The 25,692-nt window shown below is 47.7% G+C and overlaps 6 protein-coding genes across 6 annotated transcripts; 5 read left to right on the plus strand and 1 right to left on the minus strand.

The window, feature by feature from the left end:
* Nucleotides 1-2,121: 2,121 nt before the first annotated feature.
* GGS22DRAFT_168150 (FAD/NAD(P)-binding domain-containing protein) lies at nt 2,122-7,505 on the plus strand. The gene is made up of 7 exons (XM_047962103.1): nt 2,122-2,264; nt 2,343-3,324; nt 3,382-3,498; nt 3,631-4,189; nt 4,238-4,575; nt 4,626-4,815; nt 4,873-7,505. Exons 2-7 carry the CDS (start codon nt 2,691-2,693, stop codon nt 7,130-7,132), a joined length of 4,098 nt encoding a protein of 1,365 aa, XP_047817047.1. The 5' UTR covers nt 2,122-2,264; nt 2,343-2,690; the 3' UTR covers nt 7,133-7,505.
* GGS22DRAFT_168152 (uncharacterized protein) lies at nt 7,404-9,162 on the plus strand. The gene is made up of 3 exons (XM_047962104.1): nt 7,404-7,734; nt 7,804-9,028; nt 9,138-9,162. The coding sequence occupies exon 2, from the start codon at nt 8,124-8,126 to the stop codon at nt 8,763-8,765; it is 642 nt and encodes a 213-aa protein (XP_047817048.1). The 5' UTR covers nt 7,404-7,734; nt 7,804-8,123; the 3' UTR covers nt 8,766-9,028; nt 9,138-9,162.
* A 761-nt stretch (nt 9,163-9,923) lies between these two features.
* Nucleotides 9,924-15,202, plus strand: GGS22DRAFT_168156 (uncharacterized protein). The gene is made up of 4 exons (XM_047962105.1): nt 9,924-10,426; nt 10,476-13,400; nt 13,450-13,626; nt 13,688-15,202. The coding sequence occupies exons 1-4, from the start codon at nt 10,106-10,108 to the stop codon at nt 14,558-14,560; spliced, it is 4,296 nt and encodes a 1,431-aa protein (XP_047817049.1). The 5' UTR covers nt 9,924-10,105; the 3' UTR covers nt 14,561-15,202.
* A 485-nt stretch (nt 15,203-15,687) lies between these two features.
* On the minus strand, nt 15,688-17,587 carry GGS22DRAFT_168162 (putative cytochrome c oxidase polypeptide VI mitochondrial precursor). The gene is made up of 4 exons (XM_047962106.1): nt 17,544-17,587; nt 16,712-17,386; nt 16,431-16,476; nt 15,688-16,235 (listed from the first exon to the last, which is right to left on the minus strand). The coding sequence occupies exons 2-4, from the start codon at nt 16,912-16,914 to the stop codon at nt 15,996-15,998; spliced, it is 489 nt and encodes a 162-aa protein (XP_047817050.1). The 5' UTR covers nt 16,915-17,386; nt 17,544-17,587; the 3' UTR covers nt 15,688-15,995.
* Nucleotides 17,588-19,148: 1,561 nt separating this feature from the next.
* GGS22DRAFT_168165 (elongation of fatty acids protein) lies at nt 19,149-21,630 on the plus strand. Its single transcript, XM_047962107.1, has 5 exons — nt 19,149-19,335; nt 19,402-20,150; nt 20,212-20,281; nt 20,334-20,546; nt 20,611-21,630. Exons 2-5 carry the CDS (start codon nt 19,728-19,730, stop codon nt 20,928-20,930), a joined length of 1,026 nt encoding a protein of 341 aa, XP_047817051.1. The 5' UTR covers nt 19,149-19,335; nt 19,402-19,727; the 3' UTR covers nt 20,931-21,630.
* Nucleotides 21,631-22,000: 370 nt separating this feature from the next.
* Nucleotides 22,001-24,003, plus strand: GGS22DRAFT_37526 (uncharacterized protein). Its single transcript, XM_047966929.1, has 2 exons — nt 22,001-23,390; nt 23,481-24,003. Exons 1-2 carry the CDS (start codon nt 22,211-22,213, stop codon nt 23,792-23,794), a joined length of 1,494 nt encoding a protein of 497 aa, XP_047817052.1. The 5' UTR covers nt 22,001-22,210; the 3' UTR covers nt 23,795-24,003.
* Nucleotides 24,004-25,692: the final 1,689 nt, after the last annotated feature.

The raw sequence follows: 25,692 nt of genomic DNA on the forward strand, positions 1-25,692 counted from the left end.
AGGTTGCAGTTGAACATCTCAAAATAATCAACGGATCTAGATTGGATGCCTACCTGGGTACAGGAGGTAGGCTAGCGTACGAAAATAGTATCCGGAGTTTGTGGGATACGTTTCAAATCATTGTCCAATTAACTATCAGGACGGATAGTTGTAAAGAATATGGAACATGACTATAGAGATCAAGTAGCTAAAAGTTAGTGTGTTATTAGCTATTAGGTACCTAGCCGTTATAGGAATAATTACTAAGGCAGAAGTTTAAATGGTAACCAATCAAACTCCACAATTGCAATTGGTCCTAACTAATCTTTTAATAGCATCGGAAACGGGAACGGCTTATCAAACACTATACTCACAAACTTGAACCTTACAACTTCAACTTCTTCACTCCTCCAGATTCAATTCGTTACAACCCCCATGCGGGGTGGGAGAGCCGATACCATTTTTACTCATCACACATTACTCATTGTGACGCTATAACGTATTGGGGATGATCAATTACCGGCGAGGCCTATCGTGATTGTTGGCCAATAATGCCAACGTTAAGCTGACATCGGCTAAGACCTTGAAAGCTTTCGATGTCTATGTTGAAAACTTTAACATACGATGAGATTTGCCTTCTTTCAGCTTTCTAATCATTCGACGTTTTCAGCCCCAAGATCAATTCGGTCTTTCTCCAACTACATACCATCATGTATGTAGCTGGGGCTAGTTCGGCGAACGCTGCATATGCACGCTTATGATGCTCGTCGGTAACCCCAATCTCGATTTCTCTTAGAGGTGTGGTTCCCAACCCGAGTGGCTTGGGTCTTTGACTAAATTCCATTGTTCTGTGGGTACCAAACCCGATTCGGTATCGCCTATATCAGCCCTAAATCCTCTGGGTCTTACCGCTGGGTCTTAAGATAGGCAGCTATGTGAACCATGATAGCGCTTGCGTCTATTTCAGGGGGGCCATCCATAATATCTAAGCTCTTAAGATCGATAGTTACCTTCTACCGTCATTGCAACAGCTGACGCGAAGATAGAACTTATCCGTCTTGGTCCTTTATTGGATGGCTTCGAAATTGAAGCCCATCTCCGGATGTACCTTGCGTGGCTGAAACATCAAAACGGTTTTATAGTCCGTCAAAGAACTAAATTTTATCGATGTCATACATCGCGGCTGGAAACGTTGCATTACATGCTTCATCGAGCCAAGCCATTGACTCTGCCCGGTCAAAGGAAATGCGCCAAATACCATAGCTACAGTCGTTTCTATACCTAACCATGACAACCTTGAAATGATATGATTTGTGTTACCTGAGAAAGTTCCTCACCTTATGGGGGTTACGTGGTTACGTGGCCTGGTAAGTAAGAGATAAGTTTTTGGTGTTGCTAATCGCACATGGTACTGTACGCAGTCTTACAAGATCGTGCCAATTTCTGCCTACCAGAACGAACGGACTCTTCCGAATGAAGTCGGTAGTTGGCCAATCAGCATCTGCGGTGTTGCTATGCTAATGATAAAAAAAAAGTAGCAGATCGCTTGGCCAATCTTATTGGTACCTGTTTGGAACATCCCTTGCAACCTACCCTGGCATTTTCTTCAAGATCCACGGCTCATCTTAGAGCACAGGAAGAAAACTTCGACGGAAGAGAACCACGATTCTGGAACTGGATAAAGACATCGGGACCCAGGCGGGAAGGGCCGTCTGAACCATAACGGCATTGATTCCGCTACTGCTAAATTGAGGGCCTTACAAAGGACTTATAATAAGAAGCTACAATTTATTTTTATTTACCTACCTACTTATGGACGTTGAAGAGGTACGACTTAATTAACACAAAGCTTAGAGATGCAACACACTGGACGAATTGACGTAGTTGATCCTTTCCTTACACAAAGTCCGTCCTAGCTCTCTCATTGAAATCATTTTTTTGGGGTACTTTTCCCCATCCTTGCCTTTTTGGTCTGTCATACGTAGGGGGATATCACGTTTCTAGTTAGCTTCCTCCGTTTCTGCAGTTCAGCTCACTATTATTTTATTATTGGATCTTACCCGAACTAGCGGCGGTCGCCCAATGGCGTTTGTGGACGGCAGACTCGGCAAACAACTCGCTAAAGCTCATTGCTACCAATATGGGATGACGATCGTTGCTTCATTTTCAGCCCTGCCTCAGAGACAGGGATTAGCACTGCCCCTGGTCTCTCTCCCACTTGCATTAGTCTTGCAGGCAGACAGGATGAGTGAATACCGTTGCTATGGCTGTATTTTGTAGTATCTGTAGGACATGATCGTAAACCGTTGACCCTCCGCCTTCCTTCATTGTCCGTTACATATTCCTGACCTATACCTGTACAGTCTTTATTAGCATATGTACTAGTAACACCGAGAGTTATCAGAGCGGCCTCGAGATACAAAGGGACCAGCGTCCTCAGGTATATGAAGCCAACATCCTTCGAGGTGAGAGATGACAATCTTGACCCTTAACATCTTACACTAGCAGATTCCTCCTATGCCCTAGCTATCCCTCAGTCTCCCAGTCCTCATCGAGTCTTACTCCTCTGGAGTTATTACTCAGCATTGCTTGCTTTTCGGGTCCCTACCTAATCCTACCTCAAGGGTATCGGTAGACCCTTAGAGTTCCGGCCGGCAACGAGGCCTATCTTGATATCTCATTGCTTACAGCAAGCCGATCATACAGCCACAATGCCGTCAGCGGTCCCCAGCGCAACAACGACCGGCGCCGAGCATATTGAACCGGCAGGCAATGAAGGACCGTTCGTCAACGGATTCAACAGAAAGCCCAATGGCGTCTCAACCTGGCCTACTAATGGCCATGCTCGAGCTAGCAGCGTAAGCTCTGCCGATACTTCAAACCCGACTGTTTTTGAGCCACATACTTTCGACTGGAATCAACATCGTGGTCCCGGCCTGACACATGGGTACCATGAGGAGGAGGCCGGCGGCCCACGATCTCGAGCATACGCCAGGATACGGTCTTGGGGAGATGATCCTAAAACGGCTAAGTTCCCTCGTATATCAAAGCCCATGGAGCTCATGCGAACAAACTATGATTGTGTTGTCATTGGTTCCGGTTACGGCGGTGGCGTCGCGGCGTCCCGGATGGCTCGTGCCGGAGAGTCCGTTTGTCTCCTTGAACGCGGTAAGGAGCGCTGGCCCGGAGAGTATCCCGATAGCACCGGTGATTCGATTGATCAATTACATTACTCTGGCGAGCTCGCCCCTGGTTGGTTGCCTAAGAAAATTGTCGAGGGTGGTGATCCTACAGGCATGTACCACATGATTTTCGGAAATTGCCAAAATGCGGTGGTCTGTAATGGTAAGTCTTCTTCATGTGAAGGTTGCAATGCGTAAAATGAAGCTTACTCTAGTCTAGGTCTCGGCGGAACCAGTTTAATGAATGCCAATGTTTATCTGGAAGCGGACAAAGACACACTACAGCTAGAGGCATGGCCTAAGGAGATCAGGGATAACCCCGATTGTCTGGATGAATGTGAGTTTCGATTGTCTTCTAGATGTCTTTGAGGGATCATGTGTTGAAGGGATACAATTCTCCAATTTCACTACCTAAATAATAGGGGTAACCTGGTCACGAGACTCAAGGGCTAACACATTGTCAAACTAGACTATGAGAAAGCAGAAAAAGTCCTGCAACCGGAACCGTATCCCGATGACTGGCCGAAGCTGCCAAAGCTTGAGTTGTTGGAGAAGCAAGCGAAGTACCTCAGTATGGAAGAGAAATTCCGACGAGTGAGGCAGACAACACGATTCGTCAATGGGCCAAACAGCTGTGGCGTAGAGATGTTTCCGTCGGCAATGACTGGCCAAGACTGCACCGGGTTAAACGATGGGTCTAAGAATACCACACTAGTCACTTACCTGGCTGATGCTTGGAACTGGGGCGCCGATATGTTTTGTGAGGCGGAAGTCCGATACATCACCAAAGCCCCTTATCCCCAAGAAGGATACATCGTGTATTTCGCTTGGCACGGGAGGAACCGCGGTCATTTCAGGGCAAATTTGCATGGTGACCTCATGTGGGTGCACGCAAAGAGGGCCGTGTTCCTTGGTGCCGGTGCTATCGGTTCAACTGAGATTCTCCTTCGGAGTAAAAACATGGGTCTGGATTTGAGCGATAAAGTCGGCGAAAACATGAGCGGAAATGGCGATATCTTGGGTTTTGGGTATGTGATATAACTACCTACCTAAGGACGCTGACTTACAGTCTACAGGTATAATACCGACCACGAAGTGAACGCGATGGGAAGGCCTTTCCCCTCTCCCTACCACCCCGTCGGACCTACCATCACCGGTATTATCGATAATAGATCAGGTCACGATAACCCTCTGGATGGCTACGTCATTGAGGAGGGTGCTATTCCTGGGGCTCTCGCACCGTTCTTGCAAGCCATGCTCGAGCTGTTACCCGGTAGCATCGAGCCAACAGGCGAAGGCCTCATCGGCAAATTCCAGGCGAATCTTGCTCGTCTCGGAACCGCGTTCCTCGGACCGTATTTCCGAAAAGGTGCGATTGAGAGGACACAAGTGTATCTCATTATGTCTCATGATAGTGAGTTTGACGTCGACCTATCGGTAAATTTAGCTACTAACTTGTCTCAGGTAACCAAGCGTACCTCACTCTCAAGGACGATAAACCTGTTCTTGAATTTGTAGGTGTTGGGCGTAGTGACCACGTCAAGTACCTGAACAGGGTATTGGAGAAAGCCACCAAAGCTGTTGGTGGAACGTTTGTCCAAAACCCCTTTTACGCTCTTCTTGGCAAGCAGCAAGTTACTGTCCATCCTATTGGGTAAGCAACTATATTCGTGGTACTCATCCTAAAGACCTTAATGCTAACACTCTACAGTGGTGCTTGCATGGCTCGTGACGGTACGGGTTCGACCGGTGCTACAAATCACATGGGCGAACTCTTCACCGGTTCTGGCGACAAGACCCATTCCGGTCTAATCGTCACGGATGCTGCAGTTATCCCAACTGCCCTTGGCGCAAATCCATTTGCGACAATCACTGCTCTAGCAGAGAGATCCGTTGACCATTATGCTAAAAGCCAGCGGCTCACAATCGATATGACGCCCAATGACGTTCTTGATCTCTTTGGTTCTCCTCAACATAAACACATCCATAATAGGAAGCGTGGATCAGTAGTACATGTTGACGAAGTCGAGGAGATTGCTAAAATTGACAGTGCCAGGAACACTATCATCAATGCTAGGCGCATGAATGATAGCGGGTTTGGCTTTACGGAAGTGATGTCCGGATATATCCATCGCGACGAAGGCCTCAAAAGAGACAACGTTGACACGTACAAGTTGGCTGCGAGGAGGGCGGAATCCCTTAGCGAAACAGCACGTTTCTTCCTAAGCGTGCAGTCTTTCAACATCAGGTCCATTATAAACGACCCCAATCATAGAGCGATGCTAACAGGCACGTTCGTCTGCCCTACTCTTGAGGGGTCCCCTTTCATGGTTCAACGAGGCGATTTCAACTTGTTCTTGCTTGATCGCAAAGCGCCTGGCACTCGAAACCTGACCTACGATTTTGACATGCGCGGTATCAACGGCAGGAGTCTTCATTTCCACGGCTATAAAGTAGTCGACTCATCCGTCGCGCTATCGCCGGTACAGTTTTGGAAATCGACGAGCACTCTCTACGTCACAATCACCGAGACCCTTCCAAATGCCGACCGCAGCTGCGCAGATGCGGACGAATGTGGCCTTCTTGGGAAAATCGTTGCGAAAGGTATCATGCGTATCCAACCGCAAGACTTCTTATCTGAAGTCATGACTCTTACCCCTACGGGCAGCAGCATTTTCAGGAAGGTGGTAAGCGCGGGCAACTTTCTCACGTTCTTCACGCGGAAATCCATGTCCCTTCTGCTAGCGCCGCTCACGCCGTTGCAATATCCCGTTCAGACCTGCTTGGGTTTCGTCAATAACACGCCTCCGACTAGAACTTTCAAGATCAAGGCTTCCGATGGTGTTGTTACTAGCCTGCATATGTGGGAGCCTACAAACACATCTATCGATACAAGGGACCTATTCATGATCCCCGGTGCTTCGGTTGATCATCAGATTTACGCGCTGCCGACTATCCGTTACAATGCCGTCAACTACTTCCGCAGGGCCGGATACCGAGTATGGATTACCGTTCACCGCATCGGCATGTTGATGGTTGCGCAAGATGACTGGACGACATTCGACGCGCGACTAGACTTCAAAGCCTGCCTAGAAAAGATCCGCGAGGAATCCATTCTCCGCGATGAAAACCGGGCGGAGCCGGAGAAGATATACACGATCGCGCACTGCATGGGCAGCGTGGCGCTGTCAACGGGCTTGCTAGACGGCACGATCCCGGCTAAGTGGATCCAGGGTATAACATGCAGCCAAGTATTCATGAACCCGATCTGGAACCTAGCGAATATGATCAAGATCACAGCACTTCCAATCCCCGGTGATATCTTTTACAAGTTCCTGCTCGGCGACTGGTTCAGCTTCAGCACAAGCAAGAACGACAGCCTCCTGCAGAAAGGGCTCAACCAGCTTCTCCGATTAATGCCGGACTCGCGGAAGGAACTCTGCAACAACGCGAGCTGCCACCGCACGACGATGGCGCTGGGCCGGTGCTGGAACCACCATAACCTCAACGAGGCGACGCACAGACAAATCGACCGGTTCTTCGGCGGCGTGAGCATGACGCTCATGCATATCCTCATGAAGCAGGGGTACCAAGGCGGGGTGACGGGGAACAAGCCCTTGTTCGAAAGACTCGATACCCATGATAATATCAGGAGGCTGAAGGGCGTGCCGATTATGCTGTTCGTCGGCCGTGATAACGCGGTGTTGAGTCTCGAGAGCACGGAGAAGACGTATGAGATCCTAACGGATACTTTTGGCACTGGTGATGATCGGTCGGGGGTTAGGTATAGGAGACGCGTGGTTCCTGGTTATGGACACTTGGATTGTTGGATGGGTAGGAATGCGTGGAAGGATGTTTACCCGTTTGTGAGGGAGGAGGTTGATCGTGTTGTTAGGGGCGATGGGTATAGGTTCGATGAGCCGAATGACCAGTTTAAGGAGTTGGTTGAGAGTGGGAAGTTGTTGTATTAAACGGTGCTTGGGAGGGAAACTTGGGGTTTGGGTTATTTGGTGTCTGATAGATGGAAAAAGGGTCTTGCAAAACAAAAGGGATGGTTTGGCGTTCTGGGGAAGGTGGTTTGGCGTTGTGGTTGGTTGGTAGGGCAGGCAATGGGGATACGGCGATATACCCCTTGTTGCTTTTACCGCTGGATGTGTTTTTGTTGATACTGTTGGTATGGATACCTTCTTTGCCTGTGATAGATGCCAATACTATCTTTATGAACATTGATCTATACTTACTGTACCTAGTATATATACATATGTACCTACTAGGTACCTACGTACTTACAGGTACCTACATGTATGTACCTAGGTATATATTAACTTTTTAAATTTTTCATAATGATTCGAAGTCGAGGAAGGTGTAAGATGTTAAAGCGCCTGCCTTACCTTATCACTGCACTGTGCAGGCAGGTCAGGAAGGTGGCTGCGTCTACCAGCTATTGCCCCGTGCGTCCGCTTCGAAATCGTAACTCCGGCTGTAGGCCGTCCGTTTAGCACTTGGCAACGGCGGTCCGGTCCCACTTTCCAACTTAGACGGAGCCGTGGACTGTGCAAATATTGCCGGATGGCTGATTAGGTGGTGAGCTTCGGTTCTTGTCAAATCTATATATACTCAAGGATATCGTCTTGCAACTTACTTTCTGATTTCTAACTTTTCAACCATCCCACCTTTCCCACTTGAACCTTGAAACTTGAATTTCTCGTTTCTCTCGTTCACCATCATTCACTCTCATACTTCGCCCTCTTCTACTCTCGTACTTATTACCATTTACTCTCATCCATCATTCTCGTGCATTACCAACTAGGATCATATTCGGTCACTTCCATTCACAATTGCCGACCGTTCTTGTGGACTACCAATCATTCTCATCTTCGATTGTCCACCCTTCTCATTCATCGCCGACTTCCCGGGCATCTCTCAATCAACACAGCAACCATCATCACCAGCTTCATCGAGATGGAACACTCCGAAGATCGATTGTCGCGCCTAGAGCGTTTGCCAGTGGAAGTTAGAAGCCTGATTCTTTCCGAATCAGACTGCATCGCCACTTTGATGACGACCATTCGTGCTTCTCCAGGACTCTGGCGTGCTTATTCTCAGGCCAGGCGTAGTATAACGATACGCGTCCTTCTCAACCAGCTGGATGCACATGATGTGCGCGACGAGGCACTTCTGATGATGGAGATTGTCCAGTTGCCTCTTATGGATGTCAAGGAATTCAAGAATTCCTACATTGACGACTTCCTCAAACCAGGACAACGCTTCAATGTCAACTTGGAATGGAGTGAGATTATCACAATCAACAAGCTCCATCATACCATCACACGCTTCGCCGACACCTACAGTAAGACGATCAGTGATACAACGCCGAATCCATCGGTATCTGAGATGGGTCGCATCATGCGCGCTATGTATCATTTCGAGATACATCTTGCCTGCGCTCGTGTGCATCCGATGTTCCACCTAGCTCAAGGACCGAACGATGAAGTTGCTATCGCCAATATGGATGGCGTTCTGAGGAAGTTCGCGCCCTGGGAAAACGAGCAGTTGGCCAGCATCTGGTGTTTCTTTGTCGTGATGGTAATAAACCCAGGTTAGAACCCCAACATCATCAACAGTCAAACACATACCAGAATAGAGCTAATACCTGCAAGCAGTATTCAGAGACCTCGTGGTAGACTCTATAGAGGACCAACATGAATACGTGGAGATATTCAACTTGATAAGCGATGTTATCCCGATATTCACTGGTGGCCTCGAGGGCATCATCTTTGGAGGAACGGGTGACAGTATGTAACACCGATAGTCCCTTTTTCATACTTTTCGGCTCATCTTAGGAGCGAAAGTTTTATAGGGAATTACTAATTCTTGTCATTACAGTGGAATACCTCACCAACGAGGCTATTGACATTGAGGACCGAGCGCATCACTGGGTTGCTTGCATCGCCGAAGCTCCTAATGAGTACTTACCTACAGTTAGTGGCTTGCTTGAGTGGAGGAGAGAACAACCATTTCCAGCGAACGGACTGTACGCGAATGCAGGTGCCTTGGTCTCTACCATCAAGGATGCACAAGATTGGAATTCTCGATTCCAGCCATTGCTCCGTTCCGATCCTGACGATGGCCCATTCTCGATGTGGAAGAGCGCTTACGGAAACTTCATACCGCAGAAGGCCGTGTACCAGCACAGCAAGCACCATGTGCGTTTGAGGTCGGGCGGGTGTTACTTCTGGGATAGGTCCCGTATGGAGGCCGCTCGTGAGGCCCATTTTGAAGAGGGTGATAGTTCCGACCAGGCTCAAGTAGCAATGGCCATCAAAAGCATGCGACCTTGAAAGTCAAACCTGCACCCAGAGTTGTATTTGCTACGTTTTCCTATGCTTGATCTTTCATCGTCTCTGGTGGTCTCGGAATTAAGGGGGTTTGGCTTTGGTTTGGGGGTTTGAGAGTTGAGGAGTTTAGGAGTTTGGCATCACGATAAGAAAATGTGCCTAAGAAATAGGCTCTAGGCTCTAGGCTTTAGGCTCTGGCCTCTGTAGCCCCCAATAACAGCAGTCCGCGTGGCTTAACTGAACCTTGGAAGTCACCCCACCTGTGCAATTGCCTAAGATCGGGTTGAGCCACAGCACTCGATAACGTGCCACATAGCCTGTCTATCCCTGCAGCTGCCCTGTTTCCAACAGTGGACCCTGTACCTAGGTACAGGAGCCTTGTCGCACGGCTACGTTTAGTTCTACTCAGTACATAATTATTAGAGAAACAGCTTCCGATCAAGGAAGACTAAACAACTAAACGGCTAGACGACTACCTTGGTGATATAAAACCTTACCTGGGTAGAACTATTGCATATCTATCAGGGTAACTGGATTGTCTTGCTAAGGAAAGCTAATTATGGATTTTGCTTTTCCTCAGATCATCCTTCAAGGAAATTACCGCCAATGAGCGCGGTTAACACCAAGTCCCATATATCGAAGAATCGTCGACAACGTGATCAAGGATCCCAGCCACCACCCTCACCAATACCCCAAAGCCAAACTCAACGACAGCAACAGCGGCAGCGACCCACCTCAAAGTCTAAGAAGCGAAAATTAACCCATGCCACCTCTAAAGCCGAAACCGAAGGCGAGAATAAAGAAGAATATAACGATTGGTTCGCCATTCGAGGTATCATTAACGAGAAGGTTGAGCACGGAAAGATCTATTACTTGGTAGATTGGGAAGGCACTGATGACAACGGTCGACCGCATATACCATCTTGGGTAGGGCTTAACTCATCTGTTTGCCAGAACCCTTGCTGAGTGTGTGTAGGAACCGGAAGATAACGTCTCAATTGTTGCAATAAGTGCCTGGGAGAAGAGTAGGACCGGAGCTAAGCACAAACAGAATACATCTGATGTAGCTGTTAGCAACACGACTCACTCTACGCAAACATCTTATACGGGGCAGAGAGAGCTATTACAGGTTCCCGTTCGACCAGATCGTGAAAATCTGGTTGGGGACAGGACCGTGTTCAGTCAAATACAGGAGCTTACGTTTGGTGAGGAAGCTGCACGTAACCAGCAGTTAACCGAAGTCAAAACGACACACTCCAAAAGTGCAGAGCACGGAATAGAAGCTCGGGTTCCATTAGAGGTACTCAGTAGGCGAAACAACATCGACCTAGGCAAGGGCACTCTACGGAGCATTCAAGAACCCCAGAAAACTCAGAAAGCTCAGAAGGTTGTTGAGTTGGTTCGGGATCCCTTGTTTGGTCCCAATCAATACTGCACATTGTCGTCACAAGGATCAAGCGGCCAGCAACAAGGCCACGACCCAGAAACTAAGAGAGACGTGAATCAAGTTATACCAGATTCTCAAGCTTTCTCTGGCGCATCAATTACTGAGACGCAAAGCAGCATTTTTACCCCCCTGGATTCATTTGGAACGAATCAAGCTCAGGGAGAAGCTTTCGCCTCATCACGGCAAAGTTCAGAAAACCATCAACTTAAATCACATTCTCACTCGATAGAGATCCCTTCGCATCAAGTTGATTATCGTTTCCCTGGCATTCGGGAAAACTTATCAGGCTCCGCTTTAGTGAATGAGTCTAGCTTAGGTTTTGCTACGTCTAATAATTCTCAAGGCACAGCCAGTAGAGGCCATTCAAGTTTCTTAGCACGGGTAAACTTGAGCCTCGACAGTGTTCCTTCCACAGGTCAACCAAATAACTGCGCATCTATTCATCAACGCGAATCGCCCTCGGATGAACATATCTCTGTGACGAGCGTGAGCCAAGACCAGATATTTGCGCATAGTTTTAGTACAGCGTCCCAGCAAAGCAGTTTTCAGGCAGCACAGGTTGTTGTTCCTCTCAGTAGCCAACAAGGTGGGCTCGTAACGCGCAGCCACTCTTACTTCACAGTTTACGACGACGACGTAGTCATACCTGATACTTTATTGAGAAACTCTCAAGCTCAGTGCGACTCTCAGGACTCGAGTCAGGGTCTAGGTGAATTAGACGACAGTATTAGGAATATATCGTCTTTCAAAGATCACCAATCTAATCCACAGCCTATACCAAGCTACATAGAGTTATTACAGAGCAATCTAAATAAACCGACCAACAGCGTCGGTGAGGAGGAATCGTCAGTCGGGCAACCGAACCTAGCGAATTCGGGACATTCTAGCAACTTAAACCGTACGCCACGGCATCAAGCCGCAACCACCAATATGGATAGCGCTGAGCCTGGCACCCAACTGTCGGCTCGTGAGAGGTTAAGATTAATCAGAGAAAAAAGTTTTGCTTCTCTACAAAAACCTTCCACAATCCTCACAACAACTTCAGAAGATCCGATTCAAGTTGAGCCTAAAATAGATACTCTGGCAGAACCTCAATCAGCCATTCCGGATCCTCAGGCAATTGAAGTCCCTCCAAGGCCTGACATCAGTCCCCTCACTCCCCCGCCCATAATATCTACTTTCCCATCCCAGCCACCAGAAGCAGCTCAGAACGAGTTAACTTCAAATATGCAACAACCAGCAGTCCCCGACACCTCGCAGGCGCTCATCGAACCGGAGAAGCAAGTCGAGCTTATTTTAGAAGAGGCCGGCCCTGCCGATGTTGGTTTCGGTGCCAATGAAGAGCAACCTGGGACCTTAGATCCATCTAATTTGACGCTTTCTATTGAGAATGATGTAGAAATTAACAATTTGTTATCCGCAGAATATCATGCCTACCCTGCATTCGGCATGGAGGAAGAAGACGAATTACCTCCCGCCAACTATCCGAAGAATCTCCACCCGTACGTTCCTACCGGACACAATGAGTTTCTCATCACGCTTCCATTCTACAGCAACTGTCGTCCCGTATATAACGACGTTCTCCGCGAAAACGAGGGTTTAATCCGCGAATACAATGCCTCGTTTCTAGTTTTGCCACACCTGAAACCCCATCCCACGATAATATCGAAGGTTGATGAGATGTTCTCACGACTTCTCGATATTTGTGACCTGCCGCCCTTCATGGAGACTATCCCAACTATGTCGCCCGACGAGATGACTAAACACGTCGTTGGGACAAATGCCAAGTTCGCCTTCATTGATGAACTACTTACCTGCCTGGCCGATGTGAAGTCCGATAAGAAGATTCTCATCTTATCCCGCCCCGGAAAGGCCATGGACCTCCTCGATCAAGTTGTAAAAACAAGAGGATACCGCTACATCCGATCTGGTGATGAAATTGTTGGTTCTTCAACTGCCCGACACTCTCTGACAGTGGCTATCTCATCAACACTCGACAAGCCGTCGTCTATCCTCGAAGATGTTGAAGCTGTCATAGCGTTTGACCATACGTATCGGCCAGAGCTACTTCCATCACCTCTTCGAGAACGGTCTCCTATCTTAATGGTTCTGACAAACGCATGTTCCATACAACACCTTAACATGCGCATCTCAGAGAGTATCGAACCCCTGGAGCGAAAGAATGTTCTCGTCCTTGCGCTAGTGAAAGCAATGCGGTACATAGAAGACGTTGGCAGTTCTCAGATCACTCAGCTACATAGCGCAGCTGAACTATTCTCAGATTACATACAGGATCAGGATAATGATGACTTTTATTGGGAACCCTTGGAAGTTCCCGAGAATGTATTTGAGGATCTGCACGCAAGCTCTCAACTCCAAGCATCGATTCCCCAGCCTGATCTACAGGGTCTTGAGATCGAACAGGCTTCCGGTAACCGCAAGAGATCTCATGATGTAAGTCTACTTGTTACGATTGACCTATATAAACTAACCTAGGTTATAGGTAGATGAAGATGACGAGACTTCTTCTAAGCGTCCTCGAGTTTCTCAACCTACCGTTGTTACTAATGTAAGTCATATCAGCGATTCGCTGAAAGGCCTCTTAAGGGACGACGCGGTCGACTCTCCGAAAGCAATGCTCTCAGTATCAGTTGGCAAGTTGGAGATACTGTCAACCAAAGTCAGTTTAGTTCCGTTATTAAGTACCCATGGACGTCCTGTACTAATATGATACCTTATAGATCGCAACCCTCAAGACTAAACTGAAGGAGAGCAAGCAGCGAGAGCAGCAGCTTCGCCAGCTTAGTGACCGATCTAAAAAAGAGGTCGATGGGTACGCTTCGACGATCAACACCATACAGGCTAACTACATGAACGCTCTGAGGGACCGGGGTATCTTCGAGGACGATTATAACAAAGCTAAGGAAGAGACAAGGGTAGTTAATACTAGTCTAGAGTCTAGCAGGAAAGAAGCCTCTGAGTTGAAGGAGAAAAACACAGAACTTCAGAAGCAGCTAACCTCAGCAAACGAATCGCTTCTCAGCTCCGCAAATCCCGAGCTTGCCAAGATGGCCCAGCTAGAGAAGAGCCTCGAGGAGGCAAAAGCCGAGATTCAAAAGATCGAAAAGAGAGCCACTATGGCTAAGAACGACATGGAATACGCGAAGAACGCATATCAAAACGCGTCTCAAAGAGCCGGGGAACTAGGAGTGGAGAACCGAGCGCTCGAAGCAGAAATCGAACTGCTCCGCCGCAAAGCGGACGAGAACATCGTCAAGGTCAACCAGATCAACAACGCGCGACAGATTGAGGAGCTAGTGCGACTTCTCAATGAGCAGAAGAGCATCGTGCACGACCGCGATGCGGAACTGGGCAAAGTGAAGGATGAGCTCAGGCAACTGAAGGAGAATAGGCGGGGAACCCGCCAGAACAGCGTCCCGCGTAGTCCGCGTCTGAGCGCGTTCAATAGCCCTCGGAACGGCGGCGGAAGAGTCAAAGGCGGCTCGAGTAGCAGGGGCACTAGTCCGGCGCCCCCGCCCACGGGCGTGTTTGAGGCTGGCAGCGGGACGCCGGTTGCGGGCAGGGCCTCACATTTGAGGGAGACGAGATTCTGAGTCAGGATGACATCTCACGGCACCACCCCATCACGAATCGCTTACGTCACAGAAAACCGAACGACAGAACAACCGAATAGAACCTCTTTTCACCCCCTCGGATCCGCGGTTTTCTTTACGTTTCCTCTCTTCTTTTTTCTTTTCTTTTCTTTGCACGGCAGGTTCCCCGGCGTCATGGACGCGAAGAGGATGGTCGCGGTTTGCGGTTGCATTGCGCCTTGTGTTTTTCGTCATTTTATTGCTGTACTAGGTAGAGAGATTGCATCGGGGACGGACCTCACGATTTTTCCGTACCCCCTTTTTACTTTTTTCTTCTTTTCGGTAACGCTTTTTTTTTCTCGATTTGAGATGGGGAGAAGAGGTGAAGGGGGTGAATATCGAGTTCTACAGGGAGGAGTTAACTGCTTGAGGCTTTAACAAAGCCTCTAGACTGCAGGTATGGGGTAGAGGGGGTTTCTGAATGCATGATGATGACGGTGACGGTGATGGTGATGGGGTGCGCGATGATAGATTACATCGAAAGGGAGAGTAGAGGAAGATACCGAAGGGGAGGTGTATATGTACACGAAGAATTGGCTCGCGATGAATACAATGAGAATAGCTTCGTATCGTAGATGATTCGTCGTGTTTTTTTAAAGCGGCTACTACTGATTTGTCTCTACCTATTGGTTGATCGAGAGGTATGAATATGGTAATTAGAGGCTCTTTCGAATGTTTGTCTTGTTTTTGTTACCTAATTACGTACGTACGTACCCTTTTCTGCCCCCCTTTTACGGGTATCTACCAATGTAGACATGTGCATATCTGTCTATCCATCCATGTTGGTATGTCTGAGCGTCTGAGCGTGCATAGATAGATCCACGTTGAGCTGTGGGATTTACATATATCCATAGTGCAGCAAAGCTTACGTCAACAGTTCATAAAATATGCAGATGGGGTTTCCCGGACCATGGGAAAGGAGCCGGGGAATATGGAGTTGTTAGTTATTGCGACGGTAACAGGAGGCAAAGGGGAGAAAGCGTATAAAACCACTTCTTGTCCATCTCCAAGCCCCCATTTCCTTTAAAAACGAGTCAATATCGCAACGGCCTTAGCGCGGATTGATATCTCATCACACCTCAGAATTGTTCAGTTGTTAATTTGTTATTTATTGGGATGTAGTAGAGGTTCGTAGACATATACACATCGCGACGGTAGAAACCCATCCATCCAAGATCGAGGCCTACGTCGGATTTTTGCTGTTTATATTTTTTCCTTATCCGCGCATGGCCTCTCCCTGTTTGTTCTCTTCGCCGTCGCGCCCCTGAACTACCAGACACGACACCTCTTTCCTCGCGCCGTTCCTTTTCAACCCTTCGTTCTTAAATGCTTTAGACGGAAAATGACGATGAATGATGAATGACTAGTGAGTAGTGGAAATGAGAGAGGGAGGACTCTATTTGGGGCCTTCGGGGTATAGGTCTTCCTTCAGGAGGACACCAAGCTCTTCGCGTAGGGGCTTGAGCTCGTCGAGGTACTGTTGGTACTGGTCCTTGTTTTCGACCTTGGCCTTGATGCCTTCGAAGATGCGGACGGCGGTGGGGAAGTCGTTTACGCGGCGGGCGGCGCGGAGGGCGGCCTCGACGACTGAGGGGGAGGGGACGAGATCGTAGGCGAATGCGTTGTTTAAGTTACGCTGTGATATAGGTCAGTGAGTTATTTTTGTCGTATGCGACATAGTGTCTGACGTCGTGATGGGGGATTATGATTCAGGACGTGTGGAGAGAGTGGGTCGACGTAGGTAGTCCTCGGTTGTAAATGATAGCGATTTTGCTGGTAAAAGGACCGAAGGACCTGCAGAAGATAGGATAGAATAACAAAGTCGACGAACCTGAAGCTCGAAAACATCTTGCACCTTCTCAAATTCACTCTCGTACCTATTCGGAGAAGCTCGGATTAGCATCGTATCCGAATTGGCGAATTTTTCCAACTATCCCAAAACCCGAACACCAATTGAGCGATATTTTAAGCTTCCATGATCCAACCAAACACCCAATTGAACTTTTTAAATATGAATAATCGCGATCAATTGGTACGTAGAGCTTCTTCTGTCCCATCTCTTGCTTATAATTCCATCTGATCCCGGTTGTTGAGGTAAATAGGTATCCTTACCTAGCAGTGAATTCCTCGAATGTCTCTTCGTGGTGCGCAGCCGAACTTCGGGACACGGTTGTGCTGAAGTTAAGGCTAGAGCCAGCGATTAAGCCAGGAACGAAAGATGCACTGGATCGGGTGGGTGCGACAGGTCGGTTGGCACGGAAAAAGGTCTTAGAAGGCCCGCGCGAGGCGATTCTGAGGAGCGACATCGAGGACATAATATTTTTTAATTAGGTGAGGGGAGATTGAAGGAAGAAAAAAAAAGAAAATTAGTCGAGTGGAGAGGTGCGGTTTAATCGGGTAAGTCGACGAGAATTAAAGATAAGTGTCGTATTTGTTCGTTTAGTCCTTTTCTATCCTTCGTCCCTGTTATGTTAAAAGAAATAAAAGAAATTATTTCGAGATTGGGTATGGGTGTGTGGTGTGGTGTTTGGCGGGCGGTGGTGGTGGTTGTGCAGGCTGTGGTAGTTCGAATTGATCTGATTTGGTGGCCGTTGACTCGGTTTCCAGTCAATCTTAGCTGATTAGGAAGAATTTCTCACGTATCGAATGATGCGTGGCTAAGGTGGCTAGGGGAAATGGAAGGCCGGCTCGCAAAAAGAATTATTCTGATTGGCTACTCGGTGGTCGGCGAGTGGATCTCGGGGTGCGAAATGCAGTTAGGTAACAGCAGTGAGCTCACTTTCCTTGCTAATCGGGATTAGTTGTTACTGCTTTGGCCAAAGAATCGGAGAGCTCCTTGCTGTTATTGAAGAGAGGGGACGGACCAGTAGCTGCCTTTGGATTTGATGTTGACATTCTACGTCATTGTCAAGGAAAGGAAAGAGTATTTAAAGGGTCAACCTACCATATATTTCGACGTCGTACAATTCATCATACCGAGTATCGAAATGTCAAAACTTTGGAATATACAGTTTACAGCAAGCGAGACAAAACCTAAACTACAGTTGACAACCGACCATACAACCCTGAGCCCGAACAGATCCCGATAAGTCCCATACCCCTCTTGGCACCTCGCAGTTTAGATACCTCTTTATTTACACACGAACCCCTCACCTTACTGTTACCTCTACCTACCACAGAAGCTATAGACTTATAAAAATCACTATACTAATCCTACCTATCTCACTTGATTGTTATACGACTCGTGACCTAGATGCAGAGAAGCATCAAACAGTAAAGATATTCAAAAGAGCCGGAGCAATACCTCCTATGTTCTCTCACGCTAACCATTCCTTCCGGGGTACTCTAGTTCAATGGGTCGGGCATGAATAGCGATTCGGCGAGGAATCACGTTGTTATTTTCCCATTTCTTATAGATCTGCAACTACGGCATGCGAGTTGCATCAGGATCCAAAGAACAGGATCGAAATTGAACTAACATATTGAAGTATAACTACATATGTATATGCATACTAGTGGGTAGGTAGGCAGGTGCTGTAGGACCATAGGTATTTATCACAGCCTGAAGTCCCCGAACATCATCCAGATTATCTTATCGAAAGCCCGATGGCAGCGAATCTCATTACCCCTCGAAATCTAAGACAACGTACCAGCCACCATTTCAATAGCTTCAGCCTCAATTAAGCCTCAATTGAAATTTACGACAATCTGGATGGTTTCCTAGCAAATGCTTCTTTCTCCCTTACCTGTATTGAACTAGTTACCGGTATTATATGACATTCGCAATATTGAAGTAAAGGAGCTACTTCACCAATCAAGCTTTTACTTTCTAGCTAAAGCAGATCGATGCTCATTTCGTCCTTTCGACTAGCTGAAAAAAATCCCGGTTACCAGACCAGGGGATCCACCAATTAAAACCGAGACATCATATTGGCATGAATTCTAATTGGCTTTCAACTTTAGATTTAATAGGATGAAGGACACAAACTTGAAGCCATCTTGAGGACACGAGTTTGTTTATAAGAAAAGCTTACGTCGACTTTTCACATCCTTCCAAACTGCAAACTGCATCCTGTTATGCATGGGAAAATTGGCATCTGATGAAAATGGGGATCTCTCGGTATATGGAATACAGAAGGACCCCATATTTTGAAATTGGCCGAGGTTTAGCTGCTTCTAAGCTAACGTCCAACTCAATGAGCCTAGGTACTAGGTACGATTGGTCGTGCCGCATAAGGATTGCATAATTACACTAGCGATAGGTGAGAACTTAAGAAGTTTACTTACATGCGTATTATTGCTAGGTAGTACATTATCTTACCTGCCGGTACATCCGAGATCTCATCAATCTATTGTGATGTCCTCAAGTCCGAGACTGTGGGAGAATCGAAGACAGGAAAAAGAATGGCGAAAAGACGTCGACAAATCGGTCAATTCCCATTAGAAATAATTTCTACGCAAAGGCCAATCCCAATTAATGATTTGGCAGATATATGCAGGTACGGACAGATCCAGGCAATATGTCTTATTTTCATACTCGTAAAGGAGGCACGTGCCTAACAGGTACCGGATAGACGTTTATGTACTCCTTAAGGCTGCGTTATCAATTTTATCAATTTTATCGATTTGTTTATGGCTGTCCTGGAAAGACCGGCCGTCCGAGGAACCCGCCAATACCGATCGGTGATCCCTGAAGAGACGGGATTAGGTGGAGCGTCCGACCAATTAGAGCTGAGGTAGGTCGCGTCCCCTTTTGTTGGCGTGGAGTTTAATGAAGACCCAAAAGTCCAAAAGTCCAATAGCGTCCGTTCTCTCAACTTTTTTTCTTCATCTTCACGAGCGTCAACCCGTGATTTTCATATTCATAAGTCTCAATCTTCCTTTTCTCTTTTCCACTTGTCACTTGTACCACTTTTTACACAACTACCCTGGCGAGTCAATCGCAGGGTCTCTAATATTTTCTTCCCGTCGCTCCTTCATTCGAACGTTTTCCTTTACACATTCAGACTACTTGTTGTAAAAGACTCGTCAGTCTCTTTTTCCCACGTAGTCCTAGCGCATCATTTTCGCGCAAACTTGTCTACGTGGCTTTATCGTGTCTGGCGTGTACGATCAATCGTCTTCCATCATGGCCACTCCCGCTGCTCCTGCTATTTGGGAATCTCTCCCTATCCCAACTCTCGATCGACCGTTCGGCGTACCGATATGGCCCTACTTCAGCAAGGCCTTCGAGGCCGTCGTGGGCTATCCCGCCGATGATTTCCGATTCGTGGCCGGTCAGACGCCTATGTCAACGTTGAAAGAGACGTTGATCTTTATTGTCGTATACTACAGCGTGATCTTTGGCGGTAGAGAGTATATGCGGAATCGCGAGCCCTTCAAGCTGAAGGCGCTCTTCTTGATCCACAACTTCTACCTCACCGCTATTAGCGGTCTCCTTCTGGCGCTGTTTATCGAGCAGCTACTACCTACCGTTGTCAGACATGGCATCTTCTACTCCATTTGCGACAAGCAAGGAGGTTGGACGCAGCCGTTGGTTGTACTCTACTACGTACGTATACGCCGTACCTAGATTCCTAATTTTCTAGCCTGGTGATGCTAACTCGAACAAGTTGAACTACCTCACCAAATACCTCGAACTCCTTGACACTGTGTTCCTGTTCCTCAAGAAGAAGCCTCTGAGTATGTAATTTCTGAAAAATTAAGCTGAAATCAGGAGTCTAATATTTTATAGCTTTCCTCCATTGCTATCACCATGGTGCGACGGCATTCCTCTGCTACACTCAGTTAATTGGTTCTACTGCGGTTTCGTGGGTCGTAATTACCCTCAACTTGACCGTTCACGTGGTTATGTACTGGTACTACTTCCAGAGCGCTCGTGGAATCCGAATCTGGTGGAAGGAGTACATCACCCGTCTACAAATCGCCCAGTTCATCATCGATCTCGGTAAGTTGGGATCTTCGACTAGTAGTACCCCAATTAGCATCTAGGAACTAACCGATTTGTCTAGGATTCGTCTACTACGCTTCGTACACTTACTTCACCTCTACCTACTTCCAATGGATGCCGAACGCGGGCGAGTGTGCTGGAGAGGAGTTCGCGGCCTTCGCTGGTATCGGAACTCTAACCTCATACTTGGTTCTCTTCATCTCCTTTTACTTCGCGACGTACAAGAAGGACCACAAGGCGCCTAGTACGCGCAAGACCCTTCGACGCATGTCGCAGGCTCCTCTTCCGGACCACCACACCGTGGCGAGCGCTATTGAGAAGCCAGTCCTGGCTACCGGAGTCAGGACCAACGGTGTTACTACACGCTCCCGAAAGGCGTAAATGCCTGAACTAGTGTTAGCTAGTCCGGTTGTCCCGTCCACTATTTAGAAAAGTTGGATCATTGCTTAGCATGGGGATTTTTGGGTTCCGGTACTGAGAAAGCGATGCGCCTATTTCTATGGACTACCTTACAACTATTCAAACATTGTATTACTGGCCCCTGAACCGATGATGACATTTCACAAAAGGGAGGCTACGACGGGGTAACGGGTGGGAGAAGCTAGGAGCCGGCTACATGAGTAGATACTGTATGATGGGAGATTACATAGAGAGGCGTTCTGGACGGTCGGGTGATGACAAAAGCATCTGAGGATCTAGGGTCGCATGGAGGACGTTTGCCATGTCAACCTCAACATTTGTTCCCCTTCATGTCGCATAATCCGGACTGGTGCTTCGAATCAGCAACAAGGAAGATCATGACTAATCGCCGGTAATAATAAAACTAATTAACTGACTTGCTAGAAATATAGCGCACTTATGAAGCGAAAGAAGATTTCCGGGCTTGGGTGCGAAGTATAGGTTATAATATGGGAATCGGAGGTGGCTATCAATACTACGACTAGACGAATTCGATAATATCAGAAATCATTTTTCTCGATGTGTGTTTCGAATACCAAACGCTTATACCTTTATAGGTAGCATTATACGAACTTCTCGGTGTTTCTGTAGATTGATCCGGATCTTCGATCCTTCTAAACGGTTTTAGGTGTTACCCGCTCCCGACGTCTCTCTATTTCCCCTTTCGTCTTACTATATGTCTCAGACATCTCAGCCACCCGAGGAGATGGCCATGAAAGATCGATTCAACCAGTCGCGTCTTTTGAAGCTTCGGAGCGGCCATTACTGCATTCGACAATTATGCCGCGCCGTGAGTCCGCGTGGTAAAAGGACCTGGCACGTTGTCGTGAAGGCTGTCAATCATTTAGGGCTGCCAGGGTTTCATATGGAGCTCGTCAGGTTACATATATGCTTCTGGAATCCTTAGGACTCTCGGGTTGGTATCTGCCTTACAGACTTACTAGGGGTATGGTTACACAGGCGACTATATGCGAAAAGATTGCTTCCGTGATTGGCTCGATACTTAAACGAGGTTGAATGAAGAGCATGATAGTCGTACGCCACATCCGCACATTTCGGCCGGGTAGATAGATCCCAGTTATGTGTTTCGACCGAACGGTGACCGTTTATCAAGATTATGATAATGGCTTCTTCCTCTCCTCGACTTCTTACACAAACCCTTTGTGGCGTGCCACTAGGGACCTTGGACGAAGTTTGTCACTATGTCGCCGTACAGTACACTAGAGGTTAGGGGAAACGAGGGTTATTACCCGTACTACTCAGGCGAGACGAATAAGGAGACGATTCAACATGATAGCGTATACCCGCAGCTGGCTGCTTTCGAAACGGACAGAGGATATCTTCCAGAGGTCGTTACTCACGAAAAAGTTCAACCTCCAAACGATTTACCGCCGACCCAAGAACAATCACAACAACCACAGCCACAGCCACAACAATCGACGAGCAGGATATGGGGTCTACCAAAGCGCACATTTTGCATACTTCTCGTGGTTGCAATAGTAATAATAATCGGCGCCCTAGCCGGCGGAATCGGAGGCGGCCTCGCAGCTAAACAGAACCAAACCTCCAAAGACACGAACTCAGACGGGTCACAAAATGGGAATAACGGCAACAACAATAATAACAACAATAACAATAACAGCACGAATGACAATAATAACAATAACATCAACATCCTCTCAACATCCCAACTAACAGCAACCAACCGCACCGACCTAAACGGCCACATCCACCGCACAGTCTTCTTCCAAGACCCATCCTCCGCCCTCATAGCCCGGCACTGGGACTCCGTAAACCAATCCTGGACAACCGCGAACCTCACCTCCATCATGAGCTCCTTCTCCACCTCCCCCACCCCCCTAAACCTCGGCTTGGCTCCTGGCGCCAGTCTGGCCAGCGCATCGCTTTCGTACGGGAATGTGAGCGAGACGCATATCTGGTTCGTGAGCTCCGGGGGTGGGGATGTGGAAAGCACGGTCCGCTCTTTAGCCCTGCCAAACCCGGATACCGAGCCTGAGACCTGGCAATACGACGACCTCGACGGCGCGACGCTCGCTGCGCTGCCCGGGACCCGGCTCGCGGCGACGTGGCAGCGGTGCTGGAAGCCGGATCCTAGCGCGCGGTGTTTTGGCGCGTGGACGCTTGCGTATCAGGATGGGGAAGGGAATGTGCGGGTTGCAAATGGCACGCGGTGGAGCGATACGCAGCTTGTGGTTGAGGCGAGAAGTGTGGCGCGTAACTCGAGCTTGGGGCTTGTGGCACAGGTCGAGAATGGTGGGAGTACGGCGGTTTGTAGGGTTATTCTTGTGAGTGAGAGTTTGGGGTCGGGGGAGGTGGGGGATATGCAGAAGATGATGTATACGAAGGGGAGTTGGGTTTCTGGTATGTTTTTTATTTATTCGTACACTTGTTATGGGATATGATAGGGTGGGATAGGGGTTGTGTGGAGATGAAGAGCTAACTGGTGCAAAGACAGATCCTTAATCACGTCGCTCCCGGCGCCGTCGCCGAACTTGCAGTTCGCGATGACGGTGCAGAAGAATTTCACTGTGCAGACGACGATGTCGCTGCTTCCGAATGGGACCGTCACGGCGCTGCTGTGGGATGGTCACTTTCGGCCTATACCGAGTTTTAACTTCCGCGGCGGGCCGGAGGTTAATTTTACGTCGATCGCGGCGACTGAGGATGCGATGATTTATGGGTTCTCAAATGATGAGATATTGCAGTATGAGCCGGATGAGGACGATATCTATAGTTACGTGTATGTGGGACGGGTGTATCCGTGATATCTATCAGGTTGGTTTTTTGGACGTTGATTTTTAGCGCCGGCGTGGTTGTCTTGACGTCTTTGCATTATCTGGTTTTGATGGCGGTTGGCTTGGGGCGGTAGGCTTGTTGTGTACTAGATATCTACCTAGTTCAACATATACCCACTCCATCTTAAAGGGACTTCAGTGTATTTGCTATTACCTAGGTATAGATGTTATGGATGAAGGGTTATCTAGAAGTCACCGCTGCAATCGGGGGTATCTCGTATTCCAAGATATTGTACTCATCACCGTAATATACCTATGTAGGCACGAATGCTTTAAGGAAACATGGGCAATCGTTTTTTAGGACAGGGTTAGATTCCAGTTGGTTGGTTTGAGGCTATATAACATCTCACTCTACAGATTGCTCATTCACGCAACATATAGATTTTCATGACACATAGCAGAGTGATACAATCCACCCTTACCAAACTTCGCTATAAACAGTTGGGGTAGAAACTACAAGCATGCAATGAGATCAATACCTATATAACTGGTCTTTCTCTTCTACCAGGAACCTATCATTACTTACTCCATCCATCTACAGCCCAATCCTCAGAACCATCATAATCTTACTCTCACAACACTGCATCTCAACATGACCGACAAAACCCCGAAGCCCAAAGGCTCCTCCTCGAGCAAAACGTCAAAGAAGTTTTCTATGGTGAGCACATTTAGCACGTTTAGCGATCATGAAGACCTAGCAATGTTTATGACGCTAAAGCAGGGAGATAAGGGCGGGGGAAAGGAGGGTAAGAAGGCTGAGAAAGGTGAGGGTGAGAAGGCTAGGAAAGACGAGGGTGGGGAAGCTGAGAAAGACGAGGATGGGAAAGTTGAGTCGGAAGAGAGACCTAAGACGCCGCCGAAAGATGAAAAAAAGTCTGACGAGGGAAAAGACCCAAAGACTGACTAAATGCGCCATAAACAAGTCTTCTCTCTTGAGTGAGAAGCCAACGAAGGCCATGACATAGTTCGTGACATTTTAAGGGGAGGCGAGCAGCGCTTATGGTGTCCAGATGCTGGAGTTTAGGTCTCCTATAGATTAAGGGCTTAGAGCAGTGTAAATAGGGAGGAGATGTGGTTGATATTATCATTAATCTGATTTACGATACGGATTCTTCAACTAGGCGCTGTCTTTACTGAAAAGCTCATCGTGACAACGACCATACTCATACTTACCTACCTACTAGGTAGGTACGTGCACATTATCAACGACCTATATTCCTTTCTAAACATGACGTAGAAAATGCGATGCACCGTTATATTTTACGCGTCTTTATGAAGAAGCCATCGTATGCACCTAAAATTTCTTCATATGCATGTCTCAGCGGCAAGGCGTTTGGTGCCGATAGATGGATCAATGTATTTCTTTTTTGGTAAAATAGACTAATTAGACATCGCCGATCATTGCGGAAAGGGGTTGTGATAAAGGTCAGACACCAGGGCCGTGCCAAGCCAATGCCAGCGGGTTATTCTCCGGGGGCTGAATCATCGACGAATAGAAGGCAATTAATAGGATAACAAACTGGAGGAATCGAAACGCAGTCACAATGTAACATTATTCCGAATAAGTTTATCTTGCATGATCGATTGTTTTCTTCGTATTGAGATTTCGGCGTGAGATTACCGCCACCACTTCCAAGATGTAAACTGTTTAACAATCTGACAGTATCGAAAATAACTCCGGCATCTTGTGCTAGTCCCCGTTAGTTTGAGATATCATGTTACGCTAGATCTGTGTAGCGGCAGAGCCGCCCTTGGCATACGTACTTTATCGAGAGATCGGGCAGTCGGGTTCGGGTCGTTACTGAACCAAGGGAGTAACCCTTCTTTCGTTACTTGTACGACCTGTCATTGCTTTTATGTCTTCGAAG

This window comes from Annulohypoxylon maeteangense (genome assembly GCF_022496945.1).
Source record: "Annulohypoxylon maeteangense strain CBS 123835 unplaced genomic scaffold GGS22scaffold_13, whole genome shotgun sequence".
NCBI classification, from domain to species: domain Eukaryota; kingdom Fungi; phylum Ascomycota; class Sordariomycetes; order Xylariales; family Hypoxylaceae; genus Annulohypoxylon; species Annulohypoxylon maeteangense.

Coding starts and splice junctions, on each gene's coding strand:
- GGS22DRAFT_168150 (XM_047962103.1), top strand. CDS start 2,691: ATGCCGTCAGCGGTCCCCAGCGCAACAACGACCGGCGCCGAGCATATT. Junction 3,499..3,630: donor CCCCGATTGTCTGGATGAAT/GTGAGTTTCGAT, acceptor TTGTCAAACTAG/ACTATGAGAAAGCAGAAAAA. Junction 4,576..4,625: donor TCTCATTATGTCTCATGATA/GTGAGTTTGACG, acceptor AACTTGTCTCAG/GTAACCAAGCGTACCTCACT.
- GGS22DRAFT_168152 (XM_047962104.1), top strand. CDS start 8,124: ATGGAACACTCCGAAGATCGATTGTCGCGCCTAGAGCGTTTGCCAGTG.
- GGS22DRAFT_168156 (XM_047962105.1), top strand. CDS start 10,106: ATGAGCGCGGTTAACACCAAGTCCCATATATCGAAGAATCGTCGACAA. Junction 13,401..13,449: donor ACCGCAAGAGATCTCATGAT/GTAAGTCTACTT, acceptor CCTAGGTTATAG/GTAGATGAAGATGACGAGAC. Junction 13,627..13,687: donor TGGAGATACTGTCAACCAAA/GTCAGTTTAGTT, acceptor GATACCTTATAG/ATCGCAACCCTCAAGACTAA.
- GGS22DRAFT_168162 (XM_047962106.1), bottom strand. CDS start 16,914: ATGTCCTCGATGTCGCTCCTCAGAATCGCCTCGCGCGGGCCTTCTAAG. Junction 16,477..16,711: donor TTCGAGGAATTCACTGCTAG/GTAAGGATACCT, acceptor TTCTCCGAATAG/GTACGAGAGTGAATTTGAGA. Junction 16,236..16,430: donor AAGATGTTTTCGAGCTTCAG/GTTCGTCGACTT, acceptor CCTATATCACAG/CGTAACTTAAACAACGCATT.
- GGS22DRAFT_168165 (XM_047962107.1), top strand. CDS start 19,728: ATGGCCACTCCCGCTGCTCCTGCTATTTGGGAATCTCTCCCTATCCCA. Junction 20,151..20,211: donor CGTTGGTTGTACTCTACTAC/GTACGTATACGC, acceptor AACTCGAACAAG/TTGAACTACCTCACCAAATA. Junction 20,282..20,333: donor CCTCAAGAAGAAGCCTCTGA/GTATGTAATTTC, acceptor AATATTTTATAG/CTTTCCTCCATTGCTATCAC.
- GGS22DRAFT_37526 (XM_047966929.1), top strand. CDS start 22,211: ATGTCGCCGTACAGTACACTAGAGGTTAGGGGAAACGAGGGTTATTAC. Junction 23,391..23,480: donor GAAGGGGAGTTGGGTTTCTG/GTATGTTTTTTA, acceptor ACTGGTGCAAAG/ACAGATCCTTAATCACGTCG.